Genomic DNA, 14,805 nt, shown 5'->3' with positions numbered 1-14,805 from the left:
CTCATATCTAGCCTCCCCTGTCCAACTGGAATGCACACCCAGACAGCTTCCCAAAATTAGAACTCATCCAAGGCCTGGTCTGGCCCAGTTCACACTCTCAGAGTCCCATCCAACAAGAATCCATCCCCAAATCTAAACTCACGGACTAGGTTTGGTGTGTTCATTATTGTCGTGTCACCAAACACGAGTTCGTGTGTCTGACGCACAGCACAAGCCCATAATTACGGGTGGATCAGTGAGACCCAAACCCTTTCCGGCAGGAATCTGGCAACAAAGCCCAGCAGTGAGCTGAGCACGGAGCAGTAAATGCTGACTTGAGGGTCCTCGAGCGGGAGGCACGTTAGAGACCGTGATGCAGCAGCCGGCTCCCTTTCAGAGGCGAACAGAGAGATATACTCGACCCGCCTCTCGCCACCACCCAGACAACCTGGCAGCGTAGGGCTCCAACAGGGCTGGGAATTGCATTTACACTCACACCTGCATGCACTTCGACTCTGCCCCGTCCAAAGTCAAAGTCGCCCCAGAACCAAAATGGTCGGCTTCCAGGAGGCCCTTGTCCTGTGCCACCCCGGAGGAAGCTGTGCTGGGAAGACTGAGGGGCCCGCGGAAGAAGGTTCGGCGGGCTTTAGCACCCCGGCACTCAGGAACTACCATGCCCGAGATGCCTTGTGACGGACGCCAACTTTTCTCGCCGCCAGCTCGCGGGAGGGGCAGTCTCTTGCGTCATCGGCGCGCGAGACCGCAGTCGCGGAATGATGACGTAAGGCCCGGGCCGGTCAGTCAGTCAGAGCGCTGCTAGGTAAGCACCTGGGAGCCCGCGGGGCCGGTGCGGGCATGGCGGCGGTGTTTGACCTGGACCTGGAGACGGAGGAAGGCAGCGAGGGCGAGGGCGAGCCAGAGTTCAGCCCCGCGGTGAGTGGTCCGTCCGGGCGCAGCTCGATCCCGGCTCGATCCCATCATCCAGGCGGTGGGATCGCTCGTGCGCCCCCCGCCCCGCCCCGCCCCCCGCCCCCAGAGTGGGCTCCTCTCCTGCAGACCCCGGTCTGTCTAAGATCCCGGCCACTATTAGGCTCTGATCCTACCTTCACCCCCACCTGTCTTGCAGGCCCCCAGCCCTTCCCCTGCGTCTCCCTTTCCTGCCCTCGCCTCTCCTCCGCAGTCCTGGCCCATCGCCTGCCAGCTCCCATTCGTCACCCTTTCCACGCCTGGGCCAAGCAGTCCAGCTTGGGGGGAGGGAGCCTGGCACCTCCCTTGGCTCTTACCCCTCGGTTTCTCACAGGACGTGTGTCCCCTTGCCGAGTTGAGGGCGGCTGGCCTGGAGTGAGTGAGGGTTGTGTTGGGGGAGGAGGGAATGGGCTAGGGAAGGGGACCTGAGGAGCACTGGAGCTTGCGCCCGTTAACTTCTTGTGTCCACAGGCCTGTGGGGCACTATGAAGAGGTGGAGCTGACTGAGAGCAGTGTGAACCCGGGCCCTGAGCGCATCGGGCCCCACTGCTTCGAGCTGCTGCGCGTGCTGGGCAAGGGGAACTATGGCAAGGTACCGGCCCTCCTCCTTCCTCACTGGCCTCACAGCCTTAGTCTTGCTGCACCAAAGGGTCTCAAAACAAATTAGACTTATAGAGACTTCTGTGGCGGTCCAGTGCTTCCAATGCAGGGGGCGGGGATTCGATCCCTGGTCGGAGAGCTAAGATCTCACATGCCCTGCAGCCAAAAAGTTAAAAGAAAAATAGTTCGACTTGTAAATCCTCTTAGAATCGGAGGACTTGAAATCTTTACCGCCCCACTCCTGGGTGGGCCTCTTGGTCCCAGTACCAGAGCTTCAGGGTAGGGCTTTTTGAAGATAGAATATGGAGAGGGAGGTTGATCCTGTCTCCCCTGCCCTGCAGGTGTTCCAGGTGCGAAAGGTGCAGGGCACCAATGTGGGCAGAATATATGCCATGAAAGTCCTGAGGAAGGTGAGTCATTCGTTCAGCCGGCAGATCCTCACCCAGTGGCTGCCATTCCCAATGTACTACACCGGCCTTTGGGAGACAGCAGTGAACGTAGTGGAGGGGATGGTCGCTATCTTGAGCACTTGCTTGTGTATTGTCAGTAGCAATTATATTGTTCTGCAGTACATTCTCAACCATGGGCAGTACTGCCTCCCAGGCAACGTCTGGCAATGCTGGCGATGTCGGTGTACATTTCTGAGTCACGACTAGAGAGGGACTGCCACAGGCATCCAGTGGGTCGAGCCCAGGGATTCTGCTAAAGGTCTTACAATGCAAAAGACAGGCCCCCACAGCAAAGAATTATCTGCCCCAAATGTCACGAGTGCGGAAGTTGAGAAACACGGTGCTGCTGGAATAAACCAGTCCCTGGAAAGGATGGTTGCTGATAGCTGCAGAATTATGGAGAAATACAATGCGGTGATAGAGAATGGCTGAAGGGTAATGGCTGGAGGGACTGAGGGAGTCCTGGGGGCCCACCTTCTAACTGATCCCTGCCTCTGCAGGCCAAAATTGTGCGCAACGCCAAGGACACGGCACACACGCGGGCTGAGCGGAACATTCTAGAGTCAGTGAAGCACCCCTTCATTGTGGAACTGGCCTATGCCTTCCAGACTGGTGGCAAACTCTACCTCATCCTGGAGTGCCTCAGTGGTATGAGTGCGGGCCCATCTGGGGTGTGGGCAAGGCCAGGGAACCAGCACAGGGAGCTCTGGGGGGAGCTGGGAGAGACATGGTATGTAGAATGGCCAGGGGGGCCCCACCTCATCCATCCCTCTGTCCGTTCGTTCATTCATTCATTCATTCATTCAGCAAACGTCTGTCCAGTGCCTCTTGTATCCTCACCGGTGTTGGGGGTGGATGGGAATGGTGGGAGTTTGTATAGATGTCCAGAGGGTTGTTTTGTCCATTTCCAGTAGCCCTTCATGTGCTGGTCCCCCCTTCTGTGTGCCCTGCATCCAGTCAGATCCCAATCCAGATGGTTCATTCTCTGCAGTGTCCTCTATCCTCTCTACTCTCTTGGGCGGAGGGGAGGCGTCACAGTTGTTTCTTAACTGGCCTCAAAGCCTCCAGCTCACCCTCTTCCTAGTGTCTCCTCCACCAACTTCCAGGGTCATCGTCTCAGAGCACGGGATTGCCCCCAACACTCCTACTCAGAATTCCATGGCTCCCTGCAACTGCCCGGATCAAGCCTGGCCTCCTTGGCCTGGTGTCCCCTGCTCGCCATGAAGCGATCCGGGCCTGCTTTTCCTACTGACCCCATCTGTCCCGATGAGCCCTGGGAGCTTCATTTCCTGCGCTCCATCTCTGCATCCCCTTTAAGTCTCACCGCTGCCAGGGACTTTCTCTGTCCCCTCACGCTGGGGTTAACTGTGTCCTCCTGTCTCCTCTGTGAAGGTTTTGGTAGGCTCTCAGGGCCGTTGCCTCAGTCTGGCACATTGGAGCAGCTGTGTGCGTGTCTGTCTCCCCAGTAGACTGAGCGTCCTGCGGGCAGTGGCTGGGGCTCCTCATCTCTGTCCCCAGCTTCACCCAGCACAGGGCCAGGCACCGAGTAGGCGTCAGTAGACGTTTGCTGAATTGAATTGAGTCCCCACGGCAGCTCTGGGAGGCAGGTAGGGCGGGAATTACGAGCCCCACTCTCCCCGAGAAGAAACCAAGGCTCAGCGAGCAGAGGAGCTTGGTCCCAGCACACAGCTGCTGACATGTTTGTGTCGCAGGCGGCGAGCTCTTCACACATCTGGAGCGAGAGGGCATCTTCCTGGAAGACACGGCCTGGTGGGTGTTACCTCCAGCCTCTCTCCTGAGGGGGTCCAGGGACCCCTCCCCGCCAGGGCCTGGCTCCACCCCCCCCCACCCCCACGTTGCCTTCACCCTGTCCTGTCTCTGCAGTTTCTACCTGTCAGAGATCACACTGGCCCTGGGCCATCTCCACTCCCAAGGCATCATCTACCGGGATCTCAAACCTGAGAACATCATGCTCAACAGCCAGGGTGCGCATGTGTGGGGAGGGCTGAGCCCCGCGGGGTGGCCTGGGGTCCTGACCGACCCGCCCTAACATTCTTCCTCAGGTCACATCAAACTGACGGACTTCGGCCTCTGCAAGGAGTCGATTCACGAGGGTGCCGTCACCCACACCTTCTGCGGCACCATCGAATACATGTAAGCGGCAGCCGGCTGGGCCCAGGGGTCGGGAGGACAGCCAGGCAGGGCTCGGCCTGACTGATGGTTCCACCTGGCCCCCAGGGCCCCTGAGATTCTGGTGCGCAGTGGCCACAACCGGGCGGTGGACTGGTGGAGCTTGGGGGCCCTGATGTACGACATGCTCACTGGATCGGCAAGTCCAGCCTCCTCGGGAGGGTGGGCATGGGGGCGGGAGGAGGGCCCCCTCCCGGGGCAGGGGCGGGCCCGGTGGGAGGCCCGCAAGGCTCCTCTCACCCTCTGCCTTCTCCAGCCACCCTTCACTGCAGAGAACCGGAAGAAAACCATGGATAAGATCATCAGAGGGAAGCTGGAGCTGCCCGCCTACCTCACCCCAGATGCCCGGGACCTCGTCAAAAAGGTGGGCTCCCTCCTGCCCTTGGTACGGCCCCCGTCTCTTCTCCCAGGCCCTGCATAGGCTCCTGAGTCTCCCTGGGCCAGGGTTGCTGGAGCTCCCCACTCCCCTTCCCCCACCTGTACGATGTCCCTTTGGGACGAGGAGCATTGGCTGTGAGGTGTGAGACGTCAGCTCTGGCGCAGACCAGCTGCCGACCTTGGCCAGGTCCCTAGTCTGAGTCCTAATCAGCGAGGCCTGCACCATGCACTAGCCGCTCTCCTCAAAAAGTCGGTCACTGGGGATCAAAGTGGGAGGCTAGGCACCCCATCCAGATTGTGAGTTGGATCCCCACGAATGTGCCCTGGGGTGATGCCAGCAAAGGCTTTGTGGAGAAGGGGCCATGGGACCAAACCTTGGAAATCCTGAGGGTGTCAGTAGGTGGAGACCACACTCCAGGGCCCCCACCGCAAGCCACGACCCCTTTCTCACCTTTCCCCACCCCCTGGGGCCACTCGGAAACAACTGGTACCTCCGCCCGAGACCCTCACCCCCTGCCCTTGTCCTGCAGTTTCTGAAGCGGAATCCCAGCCAACGTATCGGGGGCGGCCCTGGGGACGCCGCTGATGTGCAGGTGGGTCTGGGACCATTACGAGGGGGCAGGGCTGAGCCCCCAAGGGTGTCTGGGTGCAGGGGACAGGGCCCTAGAGCAGAGGGGGTTTCTGAGGGAGCCATGGAGGGTGAAATGTTGGCACGTTTGGGGGCACTCTGCCCACAGAGGCACCCCTTCTTCCGGCACGTTAATTGGGATGACCTCCTGGCCCGCCGAGTGGACCCCCCTTTCCGGCCGTCCCTGGTGAGTGGAGGTTCCACTGGCCTGGGGGCGGATGGAGGCCCCTGTCCTGGACACCCCTGACTCTCCCCCCGGGGTGCCCACAGCAGTCGGAGGAGGACGTGAGCCAGTTTGACTCCCACTTCACGAGGCAGACGCCGGTGGACAGTCCAGACGACACGGCCCTCAGTGAGAGCGCCAACCAGGCCTTCCTGGTGAGGTCTGGGGGCCTGAGGGTTACAGGGACACGGGCAGGGGTGTGGCCAAGGAGCGGTGGACCCTGAGCTTCGCCTGGCCCCGCCTCTGCCCCCTAGGGCTTCACATACGTGGCGCCCTCCGTCCTGGACAGCATCAAGGAGGGCTTCTCCCTCCAGCCCAAGCTGCGCTCCCCCAGGCGCCTCAACGGCAGCCCCTGGACCCCCATCAGGTACCGCGGGGCGGGGGCCGTTCTCGCTTTGGCTCTGCCGTCAACCCCAGGGCTGCCTTGGCCGTCTCTGAACCAGCCTCAGCCTCTGTTTCTCCGTCTACCATGGGAACTTCTATGGCAGGGGCCGCCTGGGTGGGCACTTGACTGCATCCTGGCCCCGTGCCAGGAAATGCTGACTCTGCCTCGGTTTCCCCTGCAGCCCCCTGAAGTTCTTGCCCTTTGAGGGATTCCGGCCCAGCCCCGGCCCACCGGAGCCCCTGGAGCCCACTCTACCCCCTCTCTTGCTGCCGCCGCCGCCACTACCGCCGCCCTCGAGCACTGCCCCCCTCCCCATCCGACCCCCTTCAGGGACCAAGAAGTCCAAGAAAGGCCGTGGGCGCCCCGGGCGCTAAGAGAGTGGGTAGAGATGAGGGCAGTGGGACCCCGGGCCAGTTCCAGAGACCTGGGGCTGTGCCGAGGGGTACAGGAGCGAGTGTGCGTGAGTGTCTCTGCTGGGGGTGGCCGTGCCCCTGAATCATGAACACGAAGGACTGCAGACAACGGCTGCCAGTTGAGGGGGGCTGCCCCCCGGCCTCCCGCAGTTGAGCTGTGCCCTTGGATTATTAAAGTGTTCAATCATGGCACTGACCTGGTTTCTCCTTTGGACTTCTGGGGCAGGGGCGGGTGGGGTCGTGCCGGGAGGAGTCCCTGCTAAGGGATGGGAGGGGCCGTGACAGGACCACAGAACAGCGGTGGGCCGGAGGGGTTTTATTTCAGATGGCTGCCCAGTGCCCCCTGGGGACGGATGGCCTTCCTGGAGGGGCCAGGGATACACAGACTTGGGGACTAGAACTCGTTGCGGGGAGTGACTGTCTGAGGCTCTCCAAGCGGGGGTGTGGGTCACATGCACCCAGGGCAGGCTGTGTCCAGCCGTGGCAGCTCGGGAAGCAGAGGCACAGTGACCAGGATGTGGCGCCAGGGCTGGCTCCTACAGTGCGGTGACATGGAGGCCCCGGCTCCCAGCTGCCCTAGTGCTGTCGTCCCAGGCCGCGCTGCCAGCAAAGGCGTGCAGCTCACTCAGCAGGGCCTCGGCGCTGCCCCCGGAGCCCACCGGCCCCTGGGAGCCGAGGCCCAGGCCCCCTTCGGTGTCATCGTCATAGGCTTCCTCGGCCGGCTCCGGGGCCTGCTGTGGGCTGGGCCCCTCTCCACGCTGCCCCTCTTCCTGGGATTCACGCTCTTCTTGGCCACCACCCAGGTCGCAGTCATCTTCCACGTCCCGCTCATCCTCCTGCCGCTCCGGGTCCTCTTCTGGCGACCCCAGCTCAGCCCGGAGCCAGCGGCCTGGCGGGCTGGCCCAGAGCAGGCGGCGAGTGCGGCCCCACAGCGCGGCGCCCAGGCGGGCCGGGTGGTAGTAGCCCCCCGAGTCCCGGCTCAGGCGGCACCAGGCCAGCGCCAGGCCAGTGGCCAGCAGCAGAAGCAGCAGCAGCAGCAGGACCACGGTGACCGAGGAGCTGGAGCCCGGGCTGTCCTCGGCGCTGCGGCCCGAGCCCAGGGCCCCTGGCAGGGCCAGCAGCGTCCAGAGCCCTAGGACGCAGCGCAGGTCCTGGGGGGAGACAGGAAGGGGCTCATTGCCTGCGGTTGGTGGCCTCTTGGGTAAGATGGGGACAGTCAAGCAGAAAAGCCCTTGTCAGTAAGGCCTCTCCTGGCTCTGTGATGTCCGCCAGCAATGCGTCCTCCTGCCTCTCGCCTCCCTCTCTCCCACTGCACCACGTAAGCCGGCTCCTGCCTGGGGCCTGTGCACCGGCTGTCCCCTCTGTCTGGAATGCTCCATCCCCCCCGAGAGCCACATGGCTCCCTGCTCACCCTGGCTCAAGGCACCTCAGTGCAGCCTAAGCTGGCCTGGATTAGTACCCTGACATTCATCCCCACAGCCCAGCCCTGCTTTACCCTCCTACCCCCTCCCCGACACAGGAGATAACTGCCCGTTTAGTATGCTTATTTTTTTCTCTTCCCCCCAGGAAGATGGGGTTCTTTTTGGCTTAAGCACCTAAACAATTCCTAGCGCAGAGTAGGCGCTCAAGAAATATCTGTAGGGACTTCCCTGGTGGCGCAGTGGTTAAGAATCCGCCTGCCAATGCCGGGGACATGGGTTTGAGCCCTGGTCCGGGAAGATCCCACATGCCGCGGAGCAACTAAGCCCGTGCGCCACAACTACTGAGCCTGCGTGCCACAACTACGCGCCTAGAGCCCGTGCTCCGCAACAACAGAAGCCACCGCAATGAGAAGCCCGCGCACCGCAACGAAGAGTAGCAGCCAAAAATAAATAAATTAATTAAAAAATATATATATCTGTAAAGACTCTGCCCCCAGGAGGAGGGGACGGAAGGGAAGGAAGGCACCTGCAAGGCTGGTGTTGGAGCTGGCTCTTCCTGAGGCCCAGGATGGGGGGACCGAGCCCGAGGCAACTGTGTAGCCTCCATTTGGCCAGGTCCCAGGATGGGGGTCACTGAGACCCCTCTTCCTCCCTCCCAGCCACGGGGACTGCCCCATGGGGACTGCCCTAGCTGCAGCATTTCCGTTCAACTCTCCGTCCCTGGGGCCTCGGGCCTCGCAGGGCCAGGGGCTGGGGCAGGCGGGTGCAGCTGCCAGAGGAAGCTTGCGGTTGGAACAAGGCAGGTGGGGGGTGTGTGGGGGGAGGGGTGCCGAGATGTGAGCAAGCCTTCTCCCACCCCACTGTCTGCCCAGGCTCCAGGGATGCGAGTAGAGGCCGTGCAGAGTCCCAGCTCCCGAGCAGAGCAGGTGAGAGTCCACCTGGGGGTCTTGAAGGGGGGTCGGGCATGGAGTGGGGCACTGGGTGGCCACCCCCTGAATCTGAGGGAGGCCCAGGTCTGATGTGAGGTGAGAGGAAGGCCCAGCTTATGCCCTGGGCTCATCCCGGGTGTCTCGCCTCTGTCCCCTGCCTGGCTGCTCCTGCCCCCGGGCCCGCGGGGGGTCCTTCCTTAGCTCCTGGGGCCTAGACATTCCAGCCCTGACCTCCTGTGGCCCCCACCCCAAGGACCCAGCAGGCTCCAGGCTTACCATCGGTCTGCTGGCCTCTCAGCGCCGGGCGCCCACCTCCAGCCCTGGCCGTGTGGAGCGAGAAATGAGCTTGCGCTCTCGATGCACCTGGGGTTAACTCGGCGCTTCCGCTTCCTGCCCACAACATCCCGCTCAGCCCTCCCTGCAACAGGACCCTCGTCGCCCCCCCACCCCACCCCCGACCCCGGGGCCTCTCAGAACCACCCTGATCCACACCAGATCCTCACCGGCCTCTCCCCGGGCCAGGCTGGGGCTATGGGGGGCAGTGCGGGGGATGTTCACGGTCCCCCAGACCTTTCTCACATTTATGATCCATGGGGGCGCCCTATGTCCTCCCCCAGGGGTCCAGACTTCCTTTCCCAGTCCCACCCTTGCAGCAGAAGGGCAAACCTGGCTTTTAGAAAGAGAATTTTATTTGGAATGAAAATATAGAGCCCATCCCTCCTGCTTCCTCAGGGGAGGGAGCAGGGGGGCTGGGTGGGGGTGGGGGAGACGGTGCCTCAGAGTAGAAGCTCTCCTGGGTACAAAAACCCTCCCCAGTAACAATGCCCAAAGCCAGGCGGTGGCTCCAGCCTAGGCCCACAGGATGGCTCAGGGTGTGGACTGGTCCCTGAACCTGCCCCAGAAACCCTCAGCGGGGGCAGGGGCAGCCAGCCGGAGTCAGTGTGACCCGCCAGCAGAGGCTGAGTGAGAAAGGGGTGGGCGGAGGAGGTGAATGGGGAGTGTCATCCACTGGGCCCAGTTCTAGGCGTCTCCATTTTCCACGCGGCCGAGCTGCTCCTCCAGGCGGCAGATGCGATCCCCCTGCTCCTTGACCAGCGCTCTCAGTGCTCGCAGCTCCTGCATCACCTCCTCCAGCTTCCCAGCCTCCTGCAGGGACATGAGCAGGGGCAGGGGTTTCGGAGCTGCAGCCCTCCCCAAATCTACTATCAGGCAGAGGGGGCCTGAGGCCCAGAGAGGGGCAGTGAGTGGTTCAGGCAGGCACAGCAGACCTGGGCAACACCCGGGCTTCCCAACACCACCCTGAGCTGAGGGGCACCTACCCCGGCTCCGGCAAGGCTGCCGCCAGGGGCGGCAATACTGGTGAAGGCAGCAGGCGTGGAGGCCCCCGGGCGGGGGGAGCCAGGGGCCGCGGCGGGCCGGCTGTCTGATAACACGTTGCGCCGGTTGACCTTCAGGTCCCGCTGTTTGCTGGGCACGTAGGCTTCCCGCAGGGAGATGAGGATGGGGTTGGCATCCCGCCCGCTCACCCACTCCTCTGCCTCCAGGGCCGCCTCAGGCCCAGCTGTGTCGGGGTACAGATCATCCTGGAAGAGGTCCGACTGGGCCGGGGGGAGGTCTGGGTCAGCTGGGGCCCACCTGCAGGGTCCTCTCGTCTGGACCCTGAGTGGCCACCTCCTCAACACTCTCCTGGCCTCCAGGCTTGCACCCTGTCAACCCATCTTCCCATGGCCTGACCCCTAGTGACATTTCTAAAGCTCAAATCTGTTCTTTCACTTTCTTCTGGACACCACCGACAGCTCCCTCTGAAGATTCCCCCCACCTTCCCAAGCAGGGGCCACCTACGTGGCTCTGTGGGACTCTGGGAGCCACGTCTGTGCCCTGTGGACAGTGAGTTCCTGGGGCTGGCCCCGCTGAACTCGCCCTCAGCTCTGCTCCCTGGACGTGCCTGGCACGCTACCCTGTGCCCTCAGTAAACGCTGGCTGGAGAGAAACGAAGCACGTTCAAGGCTCTCAGCTGGGGCTCTGAGGCCGAGCCACATGTGGCCGAATCCCCACCTCACAGGAGCCTCCACTGCAGCCAGACTCCCCGCTCCTTTCCATTCCCACCTCTGTGCTTTCGCCTGGCTTACTACACACCCCTCATTGGAGGCCCGGCCCCAGCCATGCTGTTGCTCCTGCCTTGCCTCCTACAGGGAGACTCCAAGGCTGCCCAGTATCTGCCTCCTGTGGCTCACGCAGAGCGAGGCCTCCGTTCACCCTGTGTCTCATCCCTGCCTGGCCCTCGCTGGGCACGCTGGCATCTGTCCAGCCCACTGGCTACACCCACTCGGCCATGTCCCATTCACGAGCCTCACCTTGGGCACCCCTGTGGGGTCTGTCTGCTAGAAAGGGAGTGGGGGGGCAGGGAACCAGGTGGCCTCACCTTTCGTGGCACTGTCATGACAATGGGCTCACACTTGCGCTCGTGCAGTTTGTAGAACCTGGGAAAGGGCGGGGAGGGAGGACCCATGGGTGGAACCTGCCCCCTACCAGCTCTCCCAGCTCCCTCTGCCCTCCCCTTCCAGTCCTTACCCTGGCCCCTCCCACAGGCTGACCCCTGACCCCGGGGCCCCTCTGGGCCGGTTCCTGCCCCCGAGCAGCTCCCTACCTCCACCTTCTTACCGGGCAATCTCGCACTTGCTGACCTCCAAGCCCCTCTTGGGCATGCTGCCCATGCCCCTCTGGGGCTCTTTGCTGGTGAACGTGTTCAGGAAGTGGATGTAGGGGGACTCGTCTGTGATCTCAAAGTACCGGATGCTGGAGTCACCCTGCAGGGCGGGAGGGGCCAGGGGTCAGCACCTGAGCCTGCCTATCTCTTCCTTGTCCCCAGCAGCCCTGCCCAGCTCTACCTTGCCGCAGACGTAGACCACGTTGGTGTCAGGGTCGTAGAAGGGCAACAGAGCCCCGTTGCTAGAGTCCAACTCCTGCAGGGCCATGGGCTCCCCGAAGTTTTCCTGGCACATGGGTTGAAGGGCAGTCAGGCCAGGCCAGAACCTGCCCTCTCCCCTCACTGTCCTAACCCCTCACTGGGACTGGCCCCAGCTAGCCTCACAAGCTGGCTGGCACTGCCCCTACCACTGCCACCCTTTGCCCACACGGTGTAGCCCCGCCAGGCCCTCCTGGCTCCCCTCCCTCCACTCCCACGGTCCCATTTTCCCCGCCTACTCCAGGCCTTCAGACTACCGCCAGGCCACCAAGCAAGTACTGAGAAAGCCCCCACCACGCGGGAGCCAGGGGTGCCGGGCAGCGCTAGCTGCTGTCTCAGAGGGGCCCCCGGAGGTCGCCAGACAGAAGGTTAAGCCTGTGGGACAGAGCACATCACAGGAAAGGCTGGAAGCCTTCCTGGAGAAGGGGACCTCTGCACTGGGCCTCGAAGGACAGCCGAGTGTTAACAGACAAGCAAAGGAGGGAAGGGCCTTTCAGGGGCAAGAACACTGTGGGCAGACACGGAGGCAGGTGGAGGCGGTGGGGGAGGCCAGAGAGCAGGGGGCAGGGAGAGGAGAGGCTGGCAGGGCTGCAGGTCCTGGGTGCCTCAGGTGCCAGGCTGAGAACCTGGGAACGACAGGCCTCTCCAGGTGACCCTGCCCTCCTCGCCCAGGGTGGAGCCCGTCTTGAGGCCACCCGCTTGGGCCGGCCGGGCCACTCACCGGGTCCCAGAGCGCCAGCTGCCGCTCGCTCATGCGGCTGAAGCCCGTGGTGAACACCTTGCCGTCTGCCAGGAAGATGGCCCGCATGGGCCGGGCCCCTTCGTGAGCCTTCTCCCGCTCCTGCCGGGGAGACGGAGCGGTCAGTGTGGAGCCCCAAGAGAGCCCCTCGGCCAGTCTGCAGCCATCCTCACCCTCCAGGCCCACGTACCGCCACCAGAGTCCCGCGGCGGGGGTCAACGATGCGCACGCTCTTGTCCTTGCACGCGGTGCAGAAGAGACTGCCGTTGCGGTTCCAGCTGACGTTGTAGATGAGGTCGGGGTGCAGGCTGTCCAGGCGGTACAGCTCCTCCACCGTGCTCACGTTCCAGATGAGCACCACGTTGTCGCAGCCTGCCGAGCGGGGGGCCATCAGCAATGACCACCCTCCTGGGACCCGACCCGGCACTCGACCTCTGTGGGCCTCAACCTTCCTGGGTGTCAGACGGGCCTGGGAGAGGGTGTGGGATGCTGCGGAGCTGTGCGCATCGAGGGGCAGGGCAGGGGCAGCGGTGCAGACCTGCGCTCAGCAGCACGTTGCGGGCCGTCGGGTGCCAGGTGATGATGCCCACTCGCTTGCTGTGCCCCTCTAGCACCACCACCGGCTCCGTCAGAGGGGAGACCAGCCCGTTCTCCGGGATCTGCCACACCTGGGGAGGGGTGGGGAGGGCAGATGAGGCCCCTGCTTGGCCCCGCTGCCAGGAGCCTTGAGCCACATCTGCGACCCCCGCCCCATCACAGCCCCATGCCTCACCATGACCGTGCAGTCCTCCGAGCCGCTGGCGATGACTTCGTCATTGTGGGGACACCAGTCAATGTCCAGGACAGGTCCTGTGTGTCCGCACACTGTCGGGTAGGCCTTGTCAATGCGGCCGGTCTGCAGGCATGAGGGGGGCAGTCAAGGGGGACCCAAGATGCCCAGGATCCATCCCTCCCAGAACTTCAGCCCTCCCCTCGGTGTACAAGGAATGATGTGGTTGACCTGGCCCACAGGTGGCCCAGATGTGACTCTCACCCTGCCTCCTCCTGACCCACCTCTTCCTCACAGGTGTCACCAGATGAGCAGGATATGTTTGTTGCCTCTGACCCTGACTCTGTGGCAATAAAAAACAGGCTTTCCCTATCTGTGCTAACACCTCCCAGGCGGTAAACGTGGATTACGACAGCTGCCGGGCAGTGTGGGGATGGGCAAATTATGGGTTGTGAAGGGAGCAGAGAGACCTGGCAGATGCGACCAAGCTGGCTCCAGTCCCCTCCCAGCCCCGATGGGGCCCACCTTGCTTAGGGGGAGCACCAGGAAGGCGCCTCCACCGCTGGCCTCCACAATCACTGCCAGGAACTTGGGGTTGACGGCGCAGAAGGTGCTGTCCCAGGTGACACGGGACACTCGAATGTCCTCATAGCACTGGTTATTCTTGACAGGCTGCCCGAACACATGTCGGAATTTGCTCTGCCGAACCACTTTGCGGAACATGACTGCAGAGTGGAGAAGCGTAGGTCAGCCGCTGCCCATCCCAACAACCCCCAAGCCTCCCAGGGCTGCACGAAGGGAGTGGGGAGGATGCAACAGGGCACCTGGGCCTGATAACCTGCCTGGCTCTCGGTTTCCCAAGTTACAGGATAGGGTCACAGGGCTGACCTGGCCGCCTCTCCCCAAGGGGGGATCTGAAGGCAGAAATGCATTGACCTCCTGCAGAACCACTGCTGAGTCCTGAGGGGCTCTGCTGGACGCTACCCAGGGCGTCTCCCCGGCCTCTGGTATGCGTGTGGAGGAGGGGGGAGGTGCCCGAGCCAGTGCAAGCTTAGCTCCTTGGTGGGTCCTAGTCAGTTCCCAGCAGGCTCCTTCCTGCCCAGGATTTGGAAGCAGGGTGATGGGGAGGACAGACAGAGGAGGCCAGAATGATCTCCGTTGTGGGTCCGCGCTAGGCCACAGTTCTGGGTCCCACGGAATGTGCAGTGCCTGCAGGAATGTGCAGGGAGCCCCAAGCCGGTCCAGGGGCCCTGGCAGGACTGGGCGGGGGTCGGGACGCCGCTCCCAGCCACAGAGCATCCCAGAGCGCCCTCAGAGCGGGGGTCCAAGGTGAAGCAGGAGCCCAACTTCAAGGATCCCGGTCTGGCAGGGGAGACGCTGAGCGGCCAGGGGGAGTTGGGACTGAGGGTGGGGCGCCGCGGAGGGGAAGGGCTCTTCGGACTCGCGACCCCCACCCCAGCCCCCTGCGGCTCTGCCCCCGAAGTCCCGCCCAACCCCCCGCCTGCGCCCCCAGCCCCGGCCCGTCGCGCTCACCAGGGACGCCTGGAGGCTGCTGCACTGTCCTCGGGTGGCTCCGTATCCCAGTCTCTGGGAAGCAGGAAGCGGGAATCAGGAAGTGACAGAGGAGAGAGGGGCGGGGGGCGGGGGGCGGGGCGGGGGCTCAAGGGGGCGGGGCCGAGGTCACGCGCGGAGGGGCGGGGCGGGAGGCTGTGAGCTGTGGCCTGGCAGGCCGGAGCCAGGAGTGCGGGGCCGGAGCCTCACGGGGCTCAGG

General features: G+C 63.3%; 3 protein-coding genes across 7 annotated transcripts; 1 reads left to right on the top strand and 2 right to left on the bottom strand.

The window, feature by feature from the left end:
* Positions 1–107: 107 nt before the first annotated feature.
* On the top strand, positions 108–6,395 carry RPS6KB2 (ribosomal protein S6 kinase B2). Of its 4 annotated transcripts, none has more exons than XM_079929667.1 (15): positions 108–912; positions 1,280–1,320; positions 1,417–1,537; positions 1,887–1,955; positions 2,495–2,642; positions 3,707–3,764; positions 3,879–3,979; positions 4,058–4,148; positions 4,233–4,323; positions 4,441–4,548; positions 5,093–5,155; positions 5,300–5,377; positions 5,461–5,568; positions 5,668–5,780; positions 5,980–6,318. In XM_079929667.1, the coding sequence occupies exons 1-15, from the start codon at positions 835–837 to the stop codon at positions 6,170–6,172; spliced, it is 1,461 nt and encodes a 486-aa protein (XP_079785793.1). In that variant the 5' UTR covers positions 108–834; the 3' UTR covers positions 6,173–6,318. The 4 variants fall into 4 exon arrangements, with proteins under 4 accessions (XP_079785793.1, XP_079785794.1, XP_079785792.1 ...); XM_079929668.1 differs by having other exon boundaries at positions 794–912; positions 5,668–5,819; positions 5,990–6,395; XM_079929666.1 differs by having other exon boundaries at positions 810–912; positions 1,106–1,320; positions 5,464–5,568.
* A 132-nt stretch (positions 6,396–6,527) lies between these two features.
* Positions 6,528–8,890, bottom strand: PTPRCAP (protein tyrosine phosphatase receptor type C associated protein). The gene is made up of 2 exons (XM_079929510.1): positions 8,838–8,890; positions 6,528–7,362 (listed from the first exon to the last, which is right to left on the bottom strand). Exons 1-2 carry the CDS (start codon positions 8,838–8,840, stop codon positions 6,748–6,750), a joined length of 618 nt encoding a protein of 205 aa, XP_079785636.1. The 5' UTR covers positions 8,841–8,890; the 3' UTR covers positions 6,528–6,747.
* Positions 8,891–9,235: 345 nt separating this feature from the next.
* On the bottom strand, positions 9,236–14,639 carry CORO1B (coronin 1B). Of its 2 annotated transcripts, none has more exons than XM_079929234.1 (11): positions 14,568–14,639; positions 13,560–13,759; positions 13,038–13,160; positions 12,804–12,933; positions 12,456–12,637; positions 12,248–12,367; positions 11,450–11,554; positions 11,223–11,368; positions 10,984–11,041; positions 9,881–10,159; positions 9,236–9,707 (listed from the first exon to the last, which is right to left on the bottom strand). In XM_079929234.1, exons 2-11 carry the CDS (start codon positions 13,755–13,757, stop codon positions 9,582–9,584), a joined length of 1,467 nt encoding a protein of 488 aa, XP_079785360.1. In that variant the 5' UTR covers positions 13,758–13,759; positions 14,568–14,639; the 3' UTR covers positions 9,236–9,581. The 2 variants fall into 2 exon arrangements, with proteins under 2 accessions (XP_079785360.1, XP_079785361.1); XM_079929235.1 differs by having other exon boundaries at positions 10,088–10,159.
* Between the last annotated feature and the right edge of the window lie 166 nt (positions 14,640–14,805).

This window comes from Stenella coeruleoalba, assembly GCF_951394435.1.
Source record: "Stenella coeruleoalba genome assembly, chromosome: 8".
NCBI classification, from domain to species: domain Eukaryota; kingdom Metazoa; phylum Chordata; class Mammalia; order Artiodactyla; family Delphinidae; genus Stenella; species Stenella coeruleoalba.
Note: the sequence above shows the minus strand (reverse complement) of the source record. Positions and strands in the feature narration are given on the sequence as shown.

Excerpts from the sequence above, each read along its gene's own strand:
- RPS6KB2 (XM_079929665.1), top strand. The coding sequence starts at position 835 with ATGGCGGCGGTGTTTGACCTGGACCTGGAGACGGAGGAAGGCAGCGAG. Across the intron at positions 1,538-1,886 it reads GCAAGGGGAACTATGGCAAG|GTGTTCCAGGTGCGAAAGGT; the intron begins GTACCGGCCCTC and ends CCTGCCCTGCAG. Across the intron at positions 4,324-4,440 it reads ACGACATGCTCACTGGATCG|CCACCCTTCACTGCAGAGAA; the intron begins GCAAGTCCAGCC and ends TGCCTTCTCCAG.
- CORO1B (XM_079929234.1), bottom strand. The coding sequence starts at position 13,757 with ATGTTCCGCAAAGTGGTTCGGCAGAGCAAATTCCGACATGTGTTCGGG. Across the intron at positions 12,638-12,803 it reads CAACGTGCTGCTGAGCGCAG|GCTGCGACAACGTGGTGCTC; the intron begins GTCTGCACCGCT and ends CCCGCTCGGCAG. Across the intron at positions 11,369-11,449 it reads TGGTCTACGTCTGCGGCAAG|GGTGACTCCAGCATCCGGTA; the intron begins GTAGAGCTGGGC and ends CCCGCCCTGCAG.